This window comes from Neltuma alba, unplaced genomic scaffold (assembly GCF_004799145.2).
Source record: "Neltuma alba isolate B1F8T4 unplaced genomic scaffold, ASM479914v2 tig00012124_pilon, whole genome shotgun sequence".
NCBI classification, from domain to species: domain Eukaryota; kingdom Viridiplantae; phylum Streptophyta; class Magnoliopsida; order Fabales; family Fabaceae; genus Neltuma; species Neltuma alba.
Window position 1 is genome coordinate 896,663 of NW_021636676.1, and position 22,726 is coordinate 919,388.

The 22,726-nt window shown below is 33.9% G+C and overlaps 3 protein-coding genes across 5 annotated transcripts; all 3 read right to left on the reverse strand.

The window, feature by feature from the left end:
• Positions 1–168: 168 nt before the first annotated feature.
• On the reverse strand, positions 169–4,476 carry LOC114723153 (probable inactive purple acid phosphatase 27). Of its 2 annotated transcripts, none has more exons than XM_028909305.1 (12): positions 4,277–4,476; positions 4,032–4,123; positions 3,863–3,941; positions 3,539–3,661; positions 3,365–3,457; positions 3,005–3,134; positions 2,407–2,488; positions 2,180–2,312; positions 1,862–2,067; positions 1,656–1,781; positions 1,193–1,496; positions 169–606 (listed from the first exon to the last, which is right to left on the reverse strand). In XM_028909305.1, the coding sequence occupies exons 1-12, from the start codon at positions 4,454–4,456 to the stop codon at positions 301–303; spliced, it is 1,854 nt and encodes a 617-aa protein (XP_028765138.1). In that variant the 5' UTR covers positions 4,457–4,476; the 3' UTR covers positions 169–300. The 2 variants fall into 2 exon arrangements, with proteins under 2 accessions (XP_028765138.1, XP_028765139.1); XM_028909306.1 differs by having other exon boundaries at positions 4,032–4,175; positions 4,277–4,358.
• A 2,468-nt stretch (positions 4,477–6,944) lies between these two features.
• Positions 6,945–10,695, reverse strand: LOC114723171 (uncharacterized). Of its 2 annotated transcripts, none has more exons than XM_028909329.1 (5): positions 10,388–10,695; positions 8,818–9,066; positions 8,467–8,545; positions 7,540–7,618; positions 6,945–7,324 (listed from the first exon to the last, which is right to left on the reverse strand). In XM_028909329.1, exons 1-5 carry the CDS (start codon positions 10,649–10,651, stop codon positions 7,264–7,266), a joined length of 732 nt encoding a protein of 243 aa, XP_028765162.1. In that variant the 5' UTR covers positions 10,652–10,695; the 3' UTR covers positions 6,945–7,263. The 2 variants fall into 2 exon arrangements, with proteins under 2 accessions (XP_028765162.1, XP_028765163.1); XM_028909330.1 differs by having other exon boundaries at positions 7,269–7,319.
• Positions 10,696–18,904: 8,209 nt separating this feature from the next.
• LOC114723090 (ATP synthase delta chain, chloroplastic-like) lies at positions 18,905–20,204 on the reverse strand. Its single transcript, XM_028909235.1, has one exon. It carries the CDS (start codon positions 20,098–20,100, stop codon positions 19,339–19,341), a length of 762 nt encoding a protein of 253 aa, XP_028765068.1. The 5' UTR covers positions 20,101–20,204; the 3' UTR covers positions 18,905–19,338.
• Positions 20,205–22,726: the final 2,522 nt, after the last annotated feature.

Below are 22,726 nucleotides of genomic sequence, written 5' to 3' on the forward strand. Positions count from 1 at the left end.
GTTAATATTTAATATTTTAATAATTTCCTTATAAAATAAATCATAACCGTTGAAGTTTGATCCAATGATGGAAACATTAAGTGGAAAGAGGAACTAGTGGAGGCATTCCTCTTCCATTTCTTAATGGGGATTCAAATCTTAGTTAACCGTGGTGTGAGAGACTAGCCATTTCTGTAAAACCCAATCCCTATTAATTCCATACTTATTTTCTCAAGTACTAACCAACAAGCATGCACCAACGTGTAATTTATTAATCAAAACAAGCACTTTCTTGTAGTTTTGTTTTTTTGCGAATGAATTTCAAGCGGCCAGAGTAATGGGTTCACAACCGTCCTGAACACAGGCCAAGACATCCCTATAGTCCCTTGAGATTGTGAAGGAATCATAGACCTTCCCATCACTGCTCTTCTTGTACTCAAACAGAAGAGTTGAGTGATTAAACGCTGTCATTTTAACAAAACCAAAGTCAGAATCTCTGAAAATACTCCACCCAGGCTTCCCTGCTCCGAACTCTGACAAGTGGCTCCCTCCACCACCCACCACCACATGGTTTGTTCCATTTACTATTCCTGAATAGTAATGCTTCTCTGAGTTAACACACTGACTCTGCATTACATATTAGGAAAATATCAATAAAAGCTCAAAAAGCAGTGTAGATATCCATGGATTTTACCACCTGTAACACTCATTTTAGTGTGTCTTCATTGATTTCTTGAAACAGATTATGCCTATAGATCACTCATATAAAAGGAAATATGATCCTTTCCATTCCATATAACACACCAAATACAATTGAAGAGAAATAGACATAAAGAAAACTTATTTCACTAACAGGTGTTGATCCTGGTAGAAAGGACTTTGGTCACTTAAATATGAAATCTCAAATTTGAGTTTTTGTAAATGTAAAAAGCGTTTTTATAAAAATTATATCTAATTAGACCTAATAATTCTCAAATTTAACCCAATCAGATAGTCATATATATATATATATATATATATATATATATATAAAAGAAAACTCATTTCATCTTAATTCACCATTTGCATGTCATTTCCTCTTCAACTGCCACTAAATGAACAAGAGTGTGGATAAAAGCCCCGGAAAACCCTTATACAATGTATTAATTTACGACGTATATTGTGACTGCAAGCAAAATACGAGAGACACGAAACTCTCTTTATCAAAGGGTACCTGATAAATGGGGCAAGTTCTTTCGTAGTTGTGGATGTGACCATAAAATGCAATGTCTACTTTATATTTCTGCCAGAGCTTTTGTAAGCTATCTCTTCCCATAGGTTCTCCAGAGTAACCTTGGTCCAAGTAAGCAGAGGAATAACCAAGAACACGATGAGCAACAAAAATCAACCATGGCTGTTTCTGTCTGTCTGCTGATGCAAGGCAATTCTCAATGAACTTGTACTGAGCACTTCCCTCCCTCCAATCATGTTCACTGTCTGCTATACAGAAGTGGAACATTCCAAAATCTGTCCCATACCTGCGAAAAAGCAATACATAGTATTCAGCTAAAACAATTCATTGCCACTCTTTATAGAAAACTATGTTGATGCAAATAAGAACAAAGTTGAAAATAAATGAACCATTCTTGTTTTTTATTTCAAGAACTGATATTCCCAGAATCACGTCTAATGTTTACCAGAATTTAGCTCGGTTTTCAGCTGGAACATAAAACATGGTCTCAGCTAGTACACCACACTCTCCACCTGAATCATTCGTGTCGTAAAAGGAACCAGTCCCAGGAACATCACGTTCATGATTGCCACTGTAAGAAGTAGTACTCCAAGTGAGTGTGAAGTAATCCAAAAAACACAAATATTGCATGCAGATTGTAACTAAACACACCTTGCAATCATATAAGGCACTCTTGATGCTATGGGTTCCACTTGTGAGGTAAATTGGTCCCACTGGGAGATATATCCGTTGGCATAAGTGATGTCTCCAATGTGGAAAACTATATCAATGTTGTCTAAGTCTTTGATGAGTTGATCTGTGGTATTCAGAGAGCCTGGCTGATAATTATTATACTCATTGGATCCATCACGCTCAGCCTGAAATATTTTTGTTGAGTGGATATAGATTAAGAACACTGCACTAAGTAGTTTTCATCAATAAGAAAGAGAAGAAGATCACTTGAAACATATAAGCAATTACAATTGTTACCTTTCCCATGTCGCCGAATATTATAACACGTTGCAATGAGTCCTGTCCTGGAGATGGGAAAGACTTGAATTGGTATGTTTTACTCCAGACATATGAGCCATTGAACAATCTATGGCCTAACTTGTAAGTGTACCTGAAATGACAAGAATCATCAAATTTTTCAAAAAGTTGATCATTTTTTATGCCCTTTTGTTTTAGGCGTAAAATCAAATGGTTAATGTGCATACAATGAGTTTGGCCATAAATCTTTCAAGAAACTGGTATGGAAAAAACCAGGATGACGCCATCCAACAGTTCGTGCTGGTGGACCTGCGCATGTGCAAGAACAATTGGTTATTTACAATGCACATTGGGAACATTAACTCCATGTTATAGGTCTTGTTTGATGACTTATGAAAACCAAAAAAGGGATTTCATAGCCAAAAATATGTTAGCCGTGTGGAGTGTTTGGATTCTCTTCTGATTTTCCTTTTCAGTACTTTCCAGATGCTAATAAAGTTCTAGGATTTTATGAAAAGTCTTCAAATTGAGCCAGTGGAAGATAAATGACGAGATAAAGTCTCAAGTCTGGAGTGCCTAAAAAGAGGTCCCACCTAACATGTAGGGTCCACTAAATTTTTCCTCCACTTCTCTCTCTACATGGATCATCCTTCTCTGTACTCGAAGAGAATCCTCTCCTCCTTTCATTAACTATAGAAGGTTTGAGAATTTTCCCAATTTAAGGCTTAAGGCTTAAAAGTGATGGTCATTTTGAGAAAATTTTGAGGGTTTTGTTAATTTGAACAATCCAAATCCATGTGGAGAACCATGGGAAACTACACATACCACACATACTGCCTCTATTAAAAGTCAAGGTTGAAGCTGGTGATTGCGTTTGTGATGCTCCCTTAAGGCCCCACTCCACAAAAGGCACAGCTTCGTCAATGTTATAGCCGCTTGTCCACGTAACTGTCATCTACAATTATGCATCTTTCTTATCAGAAACCCATATTAAGGAACAAGCTTAGTTAGTTCCTGAATAAAAATCCAAGAGATCGGTGCCACAATCTCTGCATAAGTCATATAGCTGCTACTTTGAACTTCCTAAGAGAATTCTAGAAAATTTGAACCTTTAACTAACTCAAAATAACATCTTTTTGAGAGTAGTTTAGCATAATGATATATTATTGATGTGCAGAAACTTACTTCGTCCCAAGCTTTACCCTGAGAAAGGCGTGGATAGAGTGGAGCCTTTGGATTCACAAAGGTGATTGTATTTGAAATTGCCACCAACTTTGGCTGCATTTAACACATTTTTCATTAATATCTTCAAAATTTTGTTATGTAAACGAAGGAATGCCACAAAACAGATGAACACACATTTGACAATCCTCCTGAGAATAATGCAAATGAGAAATCTGATCGCTGATTGATCAGCAGAAATCTGAGAGATGCTTGGCCTGTCTTGGTGTAGTCCTCATTGGATTCGTTGGCGAACTTATACTGCAAAATTGAGAATAAACAGAAAGACAAGTTTGAGTTTTTCAAGTTGTTGAACTGTTTCACTTTGTGCCCGTTTGAATTAGCTCAAAAACGGCACTTCTGCTCTGTACCAGTTAAATATGTGCCAAGACTTTTGACACATAGAAGAAGAGAAAAATGATTATTTTAAGAGGTACCGAAATCAGAACATGACGTTGTTACCTTTATAGGAGCGGAGCATATAAAGGGTGCCACTTGTCTTGAGTTTTCTGACTTATCATCATCTGGACAAAATGATGAGCTGCCCATTTCACAGAGAACCAAACCCATTTACATTCCCAAAACTCTGAGATAATTCCAATTAAGAAAAACCGAATCAAACAGACATTACTTGAAATTTGCTGGAGAAAACACAGCAACCCAGTCATCTTCACTGGGACTAGGACTCTGAAGTTCCACAGTGATCCACTCAGAATCCTTCCCCTGCATTTTTACAGCAACAACACAGAAACTTGCCCAGCATCATTATCATCTCCTTCATCAATCCAAACTTGTAAGTTTCAGAACAGTAACAGATTTATTTGTGCTAAATCATGGTTTCAAATCAAGTTTCAATGGTAAGGATGGAGAAGTGACCTTGATGCCTAGGAGAAGAGGATGGGCTTTAATGGAGGCATTATGGTGAAGCTCAAAAGTGGCTCTGTGAATAGCAATCTTGGACAGAGCCTGCACTCCATCTCCTGCATGCCCAGTGGAATGAGCCGATGCCAAATAAGCTGACAATAGAATCATCAATGCAAATTTCAAGCAGCTCATTGTGAGTGCACTGTGAAACATCAAAGTTCAAGTTTTAGCATTTGACTTCAAGTTGGAGCCATTTGTAATGTGGTCCGTGCATGAACATGAATAATATATGATTAGAGATGCCTCAATTATTGAATCTGCCACCTCTTGTGTTTGAATAATGCATTGCCAGTCTTCGGTTGAGCTCATATTATTAATCTTATCAAAAAGCTTAGACAATTGCTTTGACCAAAATGAAAGCATATAAATGAAAGATCCACTTTCAAACTATTTTATGTGAAGAAGAGGCTCTTTCAATGCATAAAAAAATGTGTCACCATGCCAGTTCTTTTATATATATATATATATATATATATATATATAAAGAAAGTATGGAGTGGAAAGAAAAAAGACAAGCATATGACAGGAAGTCGAAGGTTATGCAATACTTTGCTTTTATTTTATTTGCGTCCAATTGAAAAATAAAATCCATTATATAATATCATATCAACTTATATACATAAATCATATTTCATAAAAACGCATCTCTCTTACTCTTTTTTTTTTTAACACACACATTACATAGTCAACATCTGTCTAGCAGTGATTGTGGCTTATATTATTCGCATTCCCACGACGGGAGGCTCTTCATTCAATGTTTGGCTGGCTAATTAGGCAGATTTTATTGATTAAAACATTTCTTTTCAATTAAACAAATCAAGTTTTGCCGAGTTTTCTGACACAAGCAAAAGAATATATATATATATATATATATATATATATATATATATATAAGTCGTCCTTCCTAGTGACTCTGTTGTTCACAAACGTTTGTTCTGTAATTACCAATTATATAGTGCTGCTTAATGCTTATGTGCAAAGTAATGAAAATTGATATGAATGTCCATATCAAATTATATTCATCAAATTATTGTAAATTTAATCTCTGTCGAAATTACCCAAATAGTTTGGTTTTTACATTTCGTCTTTCAAATAAACATGCTATACATATCAAAGGGTATTAATATTGTCTAATTTAATGGCGGACTTATTTTATAATGTTGAAAAGTTTAAATATGAACAGATTTTTAAAAAAATTAATCATTTTCAATAACTAAAACTTATCATCAATTTTTATGAATATATATTTTTTGAGTAATTCAAGTCACTTTGGATTTGAATCTAATCCTTGTCAAGCCGAAAATATTTAAAGTTAAAACTCTTCTAACAGGAATACTTTCGAATTTACGTTGAATCTTGAAGGCATTCATAATTGAAGGCAGGGCTTCGGCAAAAACATGGCAGGGGAAATTTAAGAACTTTCCTAGAACCCCATGAAGAATTTATCTGTTTTGCTTGAATCAGCCGAATCTCAAAGAAAGAAAGGTGTTAGGTTCAGTTTATTTTAATTCAATTTACGTTGTACATGATAAATATAACAGTCACTCACAAACACGTTAATTTGTTCTGCAATTATATATACTTTTTTTTTTTGATGAAATGCAATTATATATACTGATTACGTGTAAAGTAATGAAAATTGATATGAATGTCCACATCGAATATATGCATGTACTATAAGCTTATACAGTTGATGATAGGAAAATTGGGGATAAATTTCTCATTAAAAAATTAATTAGTAAATGGAACTTAAAGACTTTGTACAACTTAACTTTTTTTTGCGTGCAATTTATCTTTCTTTATATGCAATAATTTTTCTTTGTACGATATGCAACTCAATTTATCTTTATGCAAATAAAATTCTCTTATATGTAAGTTATCTTCCCTATATACATACTAATTTCTTATATCAAAATAATATTTTGTGCAAACCATTTTCTTTTCGTGCAACTTACTTTTCTTTGTGTGTAACTAATCTTTTCTTATGTAATCAATCATCTTAAGAACCATTTACTAATTAAATTTATAATGAAAGATTTATTCTCAATTTTCCCGTTGATGATAGGTCCAAAATTTCTTTTAATCCACAACTCAAATGTGGCTTATACGTTCAGACAACAAAATATTACTATTAAAATTATGTGAAAATGGATGAACAAATACAAACCATCTGATGATGCACAAAGAACCTTTTTATTATGGGGAGAATGGAGAAAAAGAAAAAACATGAAAATTACATAATCCCAAATTACGGATTCATTGTTATTTGACTTCTTGTTAAAATATCGAGGGGAAAAAAATCTGATTTAAGATTCAGCAGTTTTTCAGTTTATTTTTTAATCATTTTCCCCTTGTCATGCGACATATATGTCGAGCTTGAGGTACGGAGATGTCAGACTCATTATTAATATACTAATGACATTCTAATTTTTATTTTTAAAAATAATTAATAGTTGAGACTAATGAGTTGCCTTACAAACATAAAATTTAAAGTAAACTGCATTATTTATAATTTATGAATTATGAATAATTTGTCTTTTTATATATTGTATATTAAACATATATATCTATGAATTGAGATTTTTTTAATGACTAAAATCATTTAGAGGAAATTAAAAAAAAAAAATTTTAAACACTGTATACTTGTCACTCTTATGCTTTTTGGGAAAAAAAAAGAAAAAGAAAACACTTCAATAATCAAAACCTAAATATTAAGCCTGAACTCTTTCCAAATCTAAATAGCTATGATTGAAGACATAATAAAAGCTTAAAGCAATGCTCATTATGACTATGATTCTATGAACAATGCGGCGGCTGATGTGATGATCAGTAAGCACTCTGAAGAGGCAACGTTGTTTCCGTCAAAATGATGCAGAGAGAGCGAAGCAGCTGGAGGATTTGCCTTCGAACGTCAATGGTTTTAAGTTTCTCTGTCTGCTTCACTTTGTCTCAGAAAGCTTAGAGATTGTTGGGGAAAGCAGCTTCTCCAACTCCACTAAACTGAAAACCCGTCAAGATAAAGATTTATTACTTTATAATGATGTTATGGGTTGTTTTGCCAGATCTTGTGCGCAAAAGAGAAACAGACCAAACCAATTGTTCAAAAGATAAAAACACGAAGTATAAGACGTGAGTCTCAATTTTCAGATTGGGTTTAACAAAGAAATTTCCTCTAAGATGCAAGCTGAAGAGAAAGGACCCACAAGTTGACTTACATCTCATATTTGCGATAAGCTTCATTTCTTTTGGTAATGTACAAGTCGCTATCTTTGGGAATATTGTTTAATGAACTACCTGCAACATAAGTAGAGGATCAATAACACGTCAGACTTAACGGTGAGAAAGCTTAGCCATTAAAAGGTATAGGACTACAGAATTACGCTGTACTTTTTCTTCAAAAATTAAGCATAATTAACAGAATTTAGTTAAACTATTTCCCGTAACACCTGCGTAGTTCAAAAGACGCTCATTTTGAAGATAACGCAGGCTCAGCAACGGGATTAGACATATGATATCCAAAACTCAGAAGAACAGCTTATGCCTGCAAAGGAACTAAAAATGGAAATGGGATGGCCGGAAGAAAGGAAATATGCTTCGCCCAAAATTCCCAATCCTAAAAATATACTGTAATCAATATTCCCAATCCAGTCAAAAGAAATGAACTCAAAAGAACTACATTCCAGAACAAGCTGCTTTTTTTTCTTTTTTTTTTTGGGGCCAAACCGGAACAAGCTTGCTTAAACACGCACATGCACACACACAAGGGGGGAGAAAGACAGCTAAGAAGGCAAGACGGAATGATCTCAGGTATAATCACCACAAATAAACAGGGTAGCTGCCCAAACTGCAACTATGAAATAAGAACCAAATTGATTGCACACTCATAACATTTATGGGTGTCTGCATATTGCCGTTTCAATAATATCATCCCCTCCCTTCTATTCTCTACCCTTCCCTTAAAGATAAGGTGTCAGCATTATCCTGCCAGATAAGTTACTTCGAAAAAATGTGCCAGTTTTTGCTTGGCAATTACTACAGTGATAGGGGGCATAAGGTTCAATAGGATGGAAAGTGAAGCGAACATTCTTTTCTAAATTGTTGAAGAAAGATATGCAATGAGAAGTTAAGACAAATAAACATACATGGAAGTGGGGCCGAGTGTTTCATCGGCACATCTTTCTGAACCTTCAGTGAAGCATCCTTGTCAGGCTGATCTAAAACCTGTTCAAATATGCAATTAGTAAAAGATACTCTAAATGTATAAGCAGATTCCCAGTTATCAACAATTTTACGTCTTCAAAGATTAAGTCATTTTAATGCTGATGTGAAATATATAAATCAAAAACTATAACGAGTACTTTGTTTGAGATTGAATATAGACACCCACGGCATAAAAGTTCGCCGCATGTTCACGGTACAGATTGAACTGTAAATTCAAAGACCCCAAAAGAAAAACATGAGGACTAGCAAGATAAGGGGAAAAAATTTGGTACCTTCTTCTTTTCCCTTCTCTTTAGTATCTTTAAATGGCATTTTTTGATATAGTGCATCAAATGATATCGAGAATGCCTTGAACACAACTTCTCTTGGACCTTAGGGTTTTCAGTTAGCCAATCAGAAATCTCTTTGGACTTAACCACTTCATCCTTATCCAATGTCTCCAACCATGAATAAACTGGTATCCATTGATCTGTGCGCTGAAATCGAGCATGTGGAATATCAAGCTGATTTGCCTCCTTTTCCTGCCACATTGAACGACAAGAAAGTGTCAGGTGTTAATAATTAATAGGTACCTTTTTATTGTTTATGCATTTATTCAAAATTTTCCACCATGGTATGAAGAATGTTAAATATATATGACCAGAAAACAATGAAAAAGCCCATATTCTTAAATGAAGAATAACTGCATAAGGTGCTTTATAGGCACCTTGTTTCCTTCTATTATTGTTGAAATAACCTCGTCTTACAAGACCAACCATTCTTAAAAAGTTAGATAATGTCTTTATATCCAAACAATCTTCTGTTGTCATAAAATAATATGCATAATTGCATATAATTAAACAAAAATGCACGCACAGAAGGTCCTAGTTTTTACAGACCATGCCTATATCCATGGACCTTGTTATCCACTTACTCTATTTTGCACACAGAAAGGGAAAGAAAAACTCTAATTTGTGGGACAAGACAAATGTTTCTTAAGTTGTAATCTTCATAAGTTAGTCTTTCCCTCATAAATTCAAAGGCACCAATACAATCTCCGTTGATCACCATCAATTAAAAAGTGATACTGCTAAATGGAAACCTTCAACTCCGGTTTTCCCATTTATCAAGCAAGATTATTCTCATCTCTAGTCTTCTGAACGTAGAATTTCTACAAGTGGAACCAGGTTAAGCATGACTATTACTTACCACATTATTGCATATAAGAACCTCCTAAAAAGCTGTAACATGTCAACTTATTCCAAGATTTGGTAGCGGAACCGGGAAAGACACAAATTGAACTAAAGTAACATCAGCCAGGGAAAGGAAGAAAGTTCACATGAGGGTTATCCCATTCTTGTAGTCTAGAGAATCCTCTAATGTGTTTATATTTTCAGGATATTGCGCCTATCTGGCACCTAAGAAAAAGCTCCAATTTAAAATTTAACGTTAATCACAGGATTAACATTAATTGCACGTGTCACCCACAAGCACATCCAAAATGCGACAGAAACCACATTTAGGGCCTGTTTGGATGTTCCAAAACCTTGGTTTCAAAAGCACTTTTCCGCAAAACGAGGTAACCTCCTCCACATATTTACTTCGTAATCCGTAAAAGCACTTCTGAACCCATGGTTTGGTTTCTATCCAAACACTCCCTTAATATTTCTTACTCACTAACTCTCCAATTCTCCATGGGCTGACCTGGCCACAAAAATGACGAGAAACAGAATACGGTAATAGCATACTACTGAGGATGTTACAAAAAAACTCAAGCACGCAAATGGATTGAAAATTTAATAACGAGCGCAATTCGAAGCTGGAACACCGCAAAGGGAAGGGGAAGCAAGTAGAAAGCAGCACCTGAGGGGGGAATCTCATGCAATTTTGAATGGAAATAAGCCTGTGACAGAGATCAGAACGAGGCATGGATTTGAGGCCCTCGGGTAAAGAATCATGGTTGGAGTCGATCCAGGCTTCGACCTCGGCCATGGTGACTTCTTCAGCCTCAGGGAAAGAAGAAAGCCAAGCTCGAGCCATGGTTTCCCATTCTTCGCTATGGTCAGTTTGGTTCGGACCGGAGTTTATGGGCGCTTCCGGGGCTCCCTCCGCCGCAGAGTCCGCCATTTTGCTCTCCGCCGCGACAACTGCGAACCAAAACAACAGCAGCATTTCCGGCTCAGCTAATTAGAGGGGGGCTTTTTTTTTTGGGGGGGGGGGGGGGTAAAACGACAGCGCTTGCTACTGTTTCCAGTACTGGACCTCCCTGTCGTTAAGGGATTCTATGCATTTTATACTTAAGCCTAAAGTATACATTTAGTTCTTTAACTTTACGTAAAGTTTTAGTTTGGTCTCTTAACTTTAAAAAGTATACTTTTAGTCATTTAATCCCAAAATTGTTAGCCTTAAATGATAATTTTTTGCAACAATTATGATTGTTTTGAATATTAAACTTAATATGTTAGTATTTCGTAATATTTTATCAACATTCAAGAACTTAATATTATCATTTTTTTTTGTAAATAATTTTAGGGTTTGAGGACTAAAAGTTTACTTTTTAAAAATTAAGGGACCAAAATAAAATTTTGTGTAAAGTTAAAGGACTAAAAATATAATTTAGTCTATACTTAATTAAAATAGACAATACAAAGTATCTTGAACAAATTAGCATCCACCACTATAATCTTATTTATAGCATATTTAACATTCTAATATTATCTTTTTTTTGTTAGAATAAGAGTACACTAAGAGAGAGATGAATTGGGTGAAAATAAAATTTTTAAACTTAAAAACACTAATAGTGAACTAAAGGAGATTGAGTTAGAAGGATACCACTAAGCTAGAAGATAAATCAAGATGCACATAGTAATTTATACTGGTTCGTTCTTAACCACTTGACCTACACTCAGTCTTTATAAGCTCTTTAAGAGTTCAACTATACTCCAAGATTTATAAATAGGCTCTTGGCGCCACAGTATAGTAATTGATCACTCTTAATCATTTCTTTTTACTTCCCGTAAAATTACAACCCACTCAAGATTTCCACAAGTTTAAGTAATTTTCAAAGGAGTAATAAATGTTTAAGTATATTTCTCTCACAAAGTAATAAATAAACACTAAAGTACAATTGATGAGCTTAATAAAACAAAATAAATTCGACAGCATAATTGTTCATTCTCTTCTCTTGTTCGTTGCTCCATTGAATGCTTCGCCTATTTATAGTTGATCCTCATTAACTATCTATTAGACTTAAAGCAATGTTATCGTTGTAAAATCCGATTGAGAACATTAGTAGCTTGTAATAATTGAAGAGCATTTAATGTTTCTAACAAAAGTAGCTTGATAAATTATTTTTCCGGCTGGGGCATTTGTTCCTGTATTAAGTTTGCTCAAACTTGTCATTAGTAAACAAGAGTAGTAAGAATAGTTAAATGATGAACAAAAAATAAAGTTCAAACACATAAACTAGGCTGAGCAAGTAGCCCGTAACCCGTTAAAGCCGCCCAAACTTGATAGAAATTTGCCCATTTAAACCTGCCCAAAAACAGCCTATAACGGGTGGGCTTACTCATTATACGGGTGGGTTATGGGTACACCCCCAGGCTGCACGTGCCGGCTTATATACACTTTTATTTTTTTAAAAAAAATATGTTTTTTGTTCACAAAATAATAATGTTTCCTCCCATTGTGTGTTCCTCCCACTTGGTGAAATGGCAAACAAGTTGGGTTTTGAAACTACTAACACTAGTTCGATTCCTATGTGCTCCTCCAAGTTTACATTTTTCATTTTTTTCCAATTAATTGCCTCCTCTTTTTTTAAAAAAAAAATTCCTATCAAAAGGAATTTTGACAAATTATTCTGCCTTTATAGCTATGAATTTTTCTATAATTTTTTTTTGTATCCTTGATCAACCTCTATCTTTTGAGTTTGGGTGAATCTTTGATGAAGGTTTAGATGGTCTTTTGTTTTTAAGTTGTATAAGCTTGAATTTTTAATGCAGTTTTCAGTTCTCAATAAAAATAATAATAATAAATAAGCGGGTTAGTTCATAACTCATATAACCCACCCATTTATCCCTAACCAGTTTATAACGGATTTAAACGAGTTGATTACTGGTACAGGCTAGCCCGTACCCATGTAACATTAAATGGATAGGCTATGGGTTAAGTCTCGGACTACCCAACCTGCTTGTTACTCTCCTCTTATTGTAAACCTTAGTTAGCTCAGGGATTATTATTGAATTGAAAGTATGTTTATTGATAAGAAACTCGATAATTACTAATATTAATAATCTTATCGATAATGTAACAGCCTGATTTTTATTTTTGATATAAAAAATTATTAAAAATAATAATATAAAAAAGGAGAATTCTTAGAAAATATTATTTCTAAATAAAATAAAATAAAATAAAAAATTATTATTAAAAAATATTATTTAAGTTAAGTTAAATTTTTAAATTAAAAAAAAAAAAAAGAACCAGCTTTCCCATGAATTCAGTGAAAAAGCTAGAGGTTTTTTTTTTGGGCAAGACAAAGTCTTGAGTTTGCAACAAAACAGGCATTTAGAATCCTATGTCTACATAGAATCTAAAGTCAAGAATGGAACGCAGCCCACTGGTGGTTGCTACAAGACCTTGAAGTCTTCCTCCAAATGATGAACCTCCTTTGCCAGATAATCAGCGCATTTCATGGACTCTCTCGAAGCATGGTGGATCTCAACCTCCCAATCTGAATAAATCATACTTCTGATTAAATTAATTTTTGGCCCCAGGAAGTTATAGTTACCACAGTCGTTCATGATGAGATAAATTGCCTCTAGCAAGTCAAAGTACACTTTAACCTTGGGGATACCATACTGTCTACATACCTCCAATCCTGTTAGTATCGCCCATACCTCCGCGGCTGTCGAAGGAATGTGATGAAGTTTTCTTTGGAAGCCTCCAATCCAATGACCTTGTGAATCTCTAATTAAGCCTCCACACACAGCTTGTTGTCCAATGATGACAAATCCATCTACATCAAGTCTAACATATTCTTCCTTAGGTGGTTCCCAAGTGTCATTCGTTCCAATTATGCTTCTAAAAATCTGGTGTTTGCATTTGCTACCCTCCGAGGATTCCATCATGTGGTATAAGCGAGCATGGGTGATACTTGCAACTTGAATTCTGGTTCCGTACGTGACTCCACTGCACCCATTCTTCCAAAGTAACCAACATAGGTAACAAAAGACTCTCCTCCATGGCCATCTATTGAATCCCTCCTTTGCCAGTTCCTTGCTGAAATTAAATTTTATCCACACCTGCAAATCAAAACAACCTTGACCCACACATTTCGAGCCATCTCACAATCACGTAGAATATGTAAAATACTCTCTTCTTTTTGGCACTCAAAAGGGCATTCGTCATTGATCTCTACTCCTTTGTGAGCTCTGAGGAAATTTGTTGGGAGTCTCTCATAGATAACTTGCCAGAAGAAGAATTTAACCTTTTTCAGAATTTGAAGTTTTTGTAGACCTTCTTCCAATGGCCAGTGATAGTTAGCTCCTACTGCAAAATTTTATAAGTTAATTTGAGATTATTAATTAAGAAGGGAAAAACGAGGGAGGAGGTCATTTAAGGAGGGAGATAGAGTTGATAGGGTGAAGAAATTTGAGGATAAGAATTAAATGTAAAGGTATTAAATATTCCCTCACAACCAAGTATTCTCCCAAGAGAAGAGAAAGAGAAAGAGAGAGTGAGGCAGAGCAAGAGAGAACGAGCAAAAGGCTGAGTTGCAAGGTGCCTAGTGTTTAAAAGATAAGACAATACTTAAATACTCCCTCCGGTTTGAAATATAAGCTAATATTTGGTTGATGGGCTTGGTTTTTTTTTTTTTTATAAGATAATATTTCAAATTTTTCTAACCATTTAATGAGTATTTTTCAATTTTTTTTTTGGTAGAAAACGAGGGCCCACACCCATTAAAACAACATCTCACTATCCAGCATCAGCACTTCCCTCTGCAACACTTTCATCAAGCCGAACTCTTCCACCTCGCAACCTATCCGTCTCCCAAGTTTCAAAGGCTTGCAGAGGAACTTCTCTCTAGATCTGCACTTCCTCATTGATTCCAAAGCTTAACTTAGCCAAGACATCTGCACAAGTGTTCGCAGATCGCCTTATCCAGTAAACTTTAACTTCCCATCTTCTGTTCATCAACTCATAAATTTGAGCCCACAACTGGTTTATAAAGATTCCTTCTTTCATCTTTCCTTTCAGTTTTCTTACCACTTCATACGCATCTGTTTCAATCTGGATCTTTCTCAACCCGAGATTCCAAGCCAACTCCAGACCTCTTCGAATTCCCCAACTTTCCGCCTCTTCTGCCGTAGAACTTCCAATTCGAGCAGAGAAACCAGCAATCCACCTTCCTTCGGAGTCTCTCAACACTCCTCCACAACCAGCAATTCCTTGCTCCCCTCTACATGCTCCATCAGTGTTTAGCTTGGTCCAGCCTTCATCTGGTACCTCCCATCTTTGCTCCTCACCACTATCATCTTCCTCTTCCACCTCAATGTTCGTCCCCAACCCCTTGGCAGAGGCAATTTGCCCACAAAATTCAGGATTAACCACACCTGCCTGTCAGCAAGATCACGAATTCCTTGGGGATTGAAGATCTTCATGTTTCTCATCTTCCATAAGGACCAACACGTTACTCCAAAGAGTATATTCCAAGGTAAACCTTTGATCTCTTTGCTTTTATTTAAATTCTCTAGCAACCATACTTTGATGTTCTGGCTGTTTCTTTGCATTTGATTATCTCCAACTTCCTTCCAAATCTTCTTAGCTACTTGGCAGTCCCTCAGTACATGTAGAGAACTCTCCCATTGCCCACAAAACTGACAATTCCCTTCTGCTCCCCATCGGCGATTTCTTAGAGCATTGGTCGGCAACTTATCATTTCCCGCAAGCCATAGAAAATTTCTAATGCGTTCAGGGCCCTTCCACTTCCAAACCAACTCCCAAATTCTCTCCTTTCTTCAGGGCCCTCCCAATCATCTCTCCGATTTCTTAGAGTATTTTTCAATTTTATCCCTAACATATGCATTTAATTTTTTTGGTTATTGATGGCATTAATTACAAAAAGTGACTGGTTTACAAGACATGGGAAAAGAGAAAAGTATTTTAAACAAAGTGAATAGAAGAAAGAAGCTTCAATAAATAAGGGCATATTTAAAAAATATATATATTCCATACACATTTGTTATTTTAAACTACTTTTATTTCATTTCTTGATAAACGTAAATGAACTAACCTCAGCTTATATTTTGAACATGAGGGAGTATCATTTAAATATACAAAAATACTTATTTTTATTAAATTTTCTTTATGAATATTTTCTATATATTTAGAGCTTTATACCGATAGTATTATTATAATGTTTAGAGAAAATTTTGCAGTTTGAGTATAGAGAAAGTAGAGAGTTTTGACAATAAATAACTATAGAAATTTAAAGATACATAATTAATGAATTTTAATCAATTTATATCTGTTCATTGGTTATTTTGAGAATTTTAAATTAAGATTTTAGTTGAAAATTTTGTTATTAAAGACATATAAAATGTTTATAAGGATTAAATTTAAGTTAAATAATTTATCTAGGTTATTTAATATATTATTGAAGTTTCAATTGTAATATTAAATACGTTAAAGATATATTATTGAAATTTTTTTAGCTTGAAACTTAAATTATAAATTGAGTTTTACGAAGTTAAATAAAACTAAAATTTATTTATAATTTGAAGGAGTTGTTTGGGTTGAGGAAAAATTTTAAATGATACTACAATAAATAATTGGGATTTTAATGTAAAATATTTAAATTTTGGGTAATAAATAAATTTATCTATTTAAGTTTAAATGTTGTATTATATGAAAAAATTTTATTCACAAATAATATTGTATCTATTATAAATAGCTAGATCTATTAGAGTTAATATGTTTATATAATTTTAGTTTAGATGGTGGTCTTAAAATTTTGGAATACTTTTGAGTTATAACTATTAAAATACGTATCAATTTTATAGACTCTTGCTGAGTTAAAATTTTAGAATACTTTTGATTTGGATGTAAAAATCCGTGATATCCACACACAGATATATATATATATACACACGTATAATCAGATTTTTATTAATCATATATGATTAATTATGTCATGTATTACAGATAATTGTTCAAAAAGGTGAAAAAAGAATAAGAAGTAAACTTGAATTTTATCGATGATAACTCTTACCGATCATCTTATCAATAAAATACGAAAGACAGGAAAACTAAAGTGGGTAAAATCTAAGTTCATAAACACTTCTACTGAAAACTTAATCCATAAGTGCCTTAAAGGAATCAAGAAAAGAGTTATTGCTAAACTTATCGATAAACTAAAAGACTAAAACTTGTAAAGGTTACGAATTTATCAATATTCTTATCGATAAAAGCATTTATCAATAATCTTATGGATAAATATTATAAGAAAAAACTATTTCATAATCCAAGTTAAGTAGGTTATTAAAAAACTTATCAATAAACAGGATGATCGATAATCTTATCAACAAAAGATTATTAGAAACTCAGTTTTATACTTTAATTCAAGCTGGTTATTGATAACCTTTTTTATAAACAAAATTATCAATAATAATCACTCAAAAACTATTTAATGAAAAGACTTGTTTCAAGAAATGAAACCAAATTTATCGAACAACTTATCAATAAAGAAAATTATCAATAATCTTATCAACAAGAAAGATTTAAAATGGAATTGTCTAAAAAAAAATTTAATTTTCTTTGTCATCATCAAAACTTGGATACTGGCATTTTTTATATTCTAATTTTATTTATAGTGTATCCAGTATCCTTTCATTGATACTAAGAAAGCATTTTTCTTCCCTTTTTTAAAATGTAAGTTTTGTTGTTCAAGTCTTTTTTTTCCATAGAGTAAATCCGAATATTGTCAAAATCAATTAAAAATAGTTATCTTAAAGAAGAATTTTTTTTATTATATACTACCTCCGGTCCTTAATATAAGACCCTATTTGACTTTTATTTTGGTCTTAAATATAAGACCCCAATATACTTTATCTCTCATATTTATATATTTTTTTCCAAAGTAACCCTTCTAATAATAAGAATTCTAGTCAATACACTTGATTAGCAAGGATATTTTAGGAAATACAACACCTATTTAGGGCAAATAACTAACTCAACTTACTTCTTTAATCTCCTTAAATTAATCAATTGGCTCTTATAATTAGGATCGGAAGTAGTATATTCATTTGGATTTGACGCTAAAACTTCATGTCTAAGAGGTTCCCCCCCCCCCCACCCCCACTGGACTCAAAGGGGCATGGCCATACGGACTCATACGCGCTAGTTACGAGTTTGGGCTTGGGAGAAGACCGATAATGGACGGTGTGACCAGCCTTAACCCACTTGATTAGAAATAAAAATTAACATGTACAGATTTAGTTAAAGCAACTAGTCTTTAATAATATGGTAAACTAAAATTTAAATCTTCATTGAGAGAAATACTCATATTTAGCACTTGATAGTACCTCGAATATAATTACCTCTAATAGGAAGATACTTATGTCTACAACAAAAAAATTCACATGTACATTGTATTTGTTTTTTGAAGTAAGGGGGAGTGCGATTAATTGAATAGTAGCTTTCTTATCAGGAAGGAGGGAAAAAATTTTTTTAGTAGGTTAGATTTAAAAAATTAAAAAACAGAATTAAAAGTTTTTAATTATTTTTTATTATTCTTCTATCTTACAACTTCTTCCTATTAAAATTTTAAAACCTCACTTCTTTAATTTTGTAAATAAAATTTATTTTAAAAAATTTTAATTTTTTTGCTATTTTTCTCGTACTAAGCAGACCCTCGAGACTTATGACTTATGAAGACATGGACTATGAATTGATAAGCAAAAATACATCTCTAACTTTTTTAATTTCTCATAAAATTTTATTTTAATATCTCAATTTTATAATTTTTTTAAAATTTTCTAAGCCTAATGCTATTACCAAAAAAAAACTGATATTAAAATTCATAAGTATTTACAACAAATTCTTAAATACTAATATATTAAGTTAAATTTTTAAAAATAACAATGATCGAGAAGAAACATCATTTGAGATTAACCATGTTAATGATGTTATGGTTAGGGGATTGAAATATAGATTTAATATATCACTAATTAGACCCGATAAGATTAGCTCTTCTGTAAGATTTTGCGGTAAATTATATCAATGTGATTTGCTATCAATACTACGAGTATATTACAAATCAGAGCTCCACTCCGTGGGAATTCGCAGGCGGTCAACCTTCTGTAGGAATTTCGGAGAACAGAAGAACATAGCATGACATGTCAATTCGAACTGAATCCTCAAAGCACCCTAGCAATTCACTGATATTCATCTAATTATCCATCAGCTCTTTGATCCTCAGCGTTTTCTGCCCTGTGAGGATTCGAGCAGAGTTCACCCAAAATTGTAAACATAGATTAAAAGCTTGCTTTGAAGAATCATGTTTTCTGTTCACTTTCTGAAGAATTTTTGCAGAACCATCTGTGTCCAAGAGTCGAAACACAAAAATTGCTCTCACGAGTCACCACACTCCAATTCCAATTCCAAATTCAAACTCACCAAAGATTAAAATCACACACACACACGGATATATGTATGCTACCGCAAGAATCTTTTACACCCTTGACAGTTTATTAAAGCAGCGAAAATTGAATCGAACTATTCACGATGGAACTTTTTCCACCAAGAAAAGCTCATCATACATTGAGCGTGATATCGCCCAAATCGAGCTGAGCAGCAATTTCTTCAAGTTGCTTCTTCACACTCATGTCAATCAACTTAGATCCTGAATTCCCATACCTGATTGTGAATCCAGCCACCAAACTTGGATCAATCAAGGTCTTAATTCTCACATTTTTTGCACCTGTCAGCTTCTGAACCTGCTTCGCTATCTGAGCCAAGTGCTGCGATTCCAGCTTCACCACCGAGCTCACGATCGCGAGCTCCGTGTCCGTCAAATCGTTGTACACAAATTCGTACTCCCTCGCTATATCCTTGATCAGATCGATCCTCTTCGCGTCCACCAGAATGTTGAGGAAATTCTGAGTGTGAGGCTGCAAGCTGGAGGAAGTAGCGATTTCCTCCACGACCTTTTTCTTCTTCTCTGTCTCTATGGTAGGGTTGTTGAAAAAGGAGAATACCCCAGGGTCCGCGAAGATTTCCTCGATTTTCTCGATATCGGCAGTTGTAGAGTCAAGGGTGTTGTTGGCCTTGGCAACGTCGGCGAGGGCGAGGGCGTAGCTGGCGGCGGCGCTAGAAACCATCTTAGCTCCGAGAACGCCGCCATGGGAGCGGCGGCCAGTGGCGGCGACGGCGGCGGCGAAGTTGAGTTGGAGAGAAGAAGGAACGTTAGAGGCGGAGAACGAGAGGTTGAGGAGGGGTTTCGAGGAGACGAAGTTTCTGGGGAGTGGAGAGTAATTGGATTGGAGTGAGGTTGGGGTCTGGCGTAGAGACGCCATTGATTCGGAGCTGAGAGAGAGTGGAGTGAGGGTGACTGGTGATGGAGGGGTTTGATGAGAAGAGATGAGGTTAACGGTGGAAAGTGGCGGGTAGGCTATCGCGCGTTGAGGGCACCGCAGCCTCTTATTTTGTGAGAGATAAGATTGCCAATTTACATGGTTTTAGTTTAATTCAACGGTGGTACTCATATTTTTCTTAATATAAAATTTATTTATCTAATTTGATTAGATTTAAAAAATAATTTACCTATTTTTTAAATACTATAGTTATCTTTTTTAATATTCTCTATCCCTTTCATACTTAATTATGGTTGAGATAATATCGATAACAATAATTTAGGGAAAAAACTGATAAATATGATAAATAAATCTTCCATTTAGAATCAAAATTAAGTCAACAATTATATCATATATTAAGGATGGGAGGAGTATCATGCTTGATGTAAAATTTATCTCATTTTAGTACATTAATCAAAGTAAATAAATTATTTGATTGATAATGCAATGTTGTCTAGTCTCTTGTGCGTTTATTGTCAGATATCCAATGTGTTGGTTCTGCTCAAAATATAGTTTTAACTAAATAATGTGAAAGTAACTTTGATTCAAGAGTGATGTATACAAAATTTACTTATTTCCTCACTTCAAAATTATACTATCAAATACTTTTCACTTAAAATTTTTTTTTTGGTTACAAACACACGTATTATAAATTTGTAAAGCTAGTTGTTATGGCACAAAATTCATTTAATTAATAGTGAATGAACACTAATTAACTTAATATTGATTATGACACAACAATCCCACGCAATTCTGGGTTGGATGGGATTGATTTAATAAGAGGGCACTCATTGTGTTGGTCTCCTTTTGCCAATAATATTAAGGGTAAAGGTGAACTTAGAATCATCGTTCCTTCCGAGAAAGTGTCTTATTTCATGTCTGAGTTGCTCATCATTTGAGATGGAAATTAGGCAATCCTTGTGATGATCTTGGATCTCAATCATGGCATCCTTCACTCCCCAGTGAAATTCTATTATTGGGGCTGGGCTCAAATGAATGATGCCACTTTAGAATTTAATTAGTGGGAGTCTTCATCAATGCCCACCGTGCTAAGCTCAACCATTCAACAAAGTCAAAAACATGAAGTCATGCCTTCTTAGGTATCCTTCGACTACAAGAAATTGGAAGTCAAGGGATTACTTATTTCATGGGTTAGAAATTAAGCACAGTTCTTTGCTAGTGATGTAGTTTAATAGCATGAAAGCTTCTCCATGAGTGAAAAAGTTATAGGTTCATTCTTGCTTGCGATATCATATTATTAATATTTATTTTTGGGTTAAAATGTAAATTTGTTTTGAATGTTTTCACCTAAGAACTCTGGGTATCAAAAAAAAATTTTTAGAACAAATTTATCCTGAAAATTTAAATTTACCTTGAAAATACATAATGTTGACCATCAACATTTTTTATGGCAGGGCCAATATTACGATGATTTTAAACTCTCAGGGTAATTTGTTTTTAAAAAAATTTTTAAATACCCAGCGCTCCTAAATGAAAACTTCTTAAATAAATTTACACTGTAACCCTTTGTTGTTTTAATTAAAAACACACGCGCACAGTTGAAAGGCTGAAAGCCAACTCCATCAAAATGCAAACAAGCGGAATTCAAAAACACTCTATGAAAGCCAAAATATATGACCAGTTTACCCCTAAACCAATCTCCCTCATTGTCTCCTTCTTCGCATTAAACTATTAGTCCTCTAATTTTATATACTCCCCCGATCCTTAATATAAGACTCATTTAACTAATATAATTAGATTAAGGAAGTTAAGTAAGTTAGTTAATTATAAAAAATGCGACACATTTTTTCTAAAACACCATAATCATCTTTCTTAATACCTCTCTCCCTCTTCTATTTGATTATGATTGAGGAAGTATCTACAGGGGTAATTTAGAGAAAATTTATAAATATGAGAAATGAGTTTTATATTTATGACTAAAACCAACTCAACAATTGGATCCTATATTAAGGACCGGAGGAGTACTTTGATTTATTAATTTTTTTTTAAACACATCCTTTTAACTTTTTAATTTTAATGTCATTAGTCTCAAATGTGATTTTTCACAAACAGATTCATGACATTCCGCGATATGCGGCGGCCACGTTGTTCAGTTCCGTGACATTTCTCCTTTGAAAATGGTCGGAAGCCCCCCAATGGGCTTTTTCAACCCACTAATAATGCTCCACCAAGCCCACTTTTCAACTTCCTGACTTTTTTTTTTTTAAAAAAAAGATATCTCTGCTGCTCATGTTTTCACGCTGTTTATTTTTAAAATTCATTTAAACACCGCGAATCAAAATGGGATTGAATAGAGAAAAATCCCATATTTCTTAAACAAGGTATAAAATTTGAGCCTAATATATGTATGTATGGATGTATGTGTAAAATATAAAAAGTTTAAGAAATAAAATTATGATAGTTCATTAACATCGTATCTTGTTATTTATTTTTAAGGGTCAATATAATCCTTTGGTCGCTTAAGTTTATCTTTATTTTGATTTTAATTCCTCAAGTTTTAAATAATGGGATTTGGTTCTTTAAGGGTAAAATGGTCTAATTTTTATTA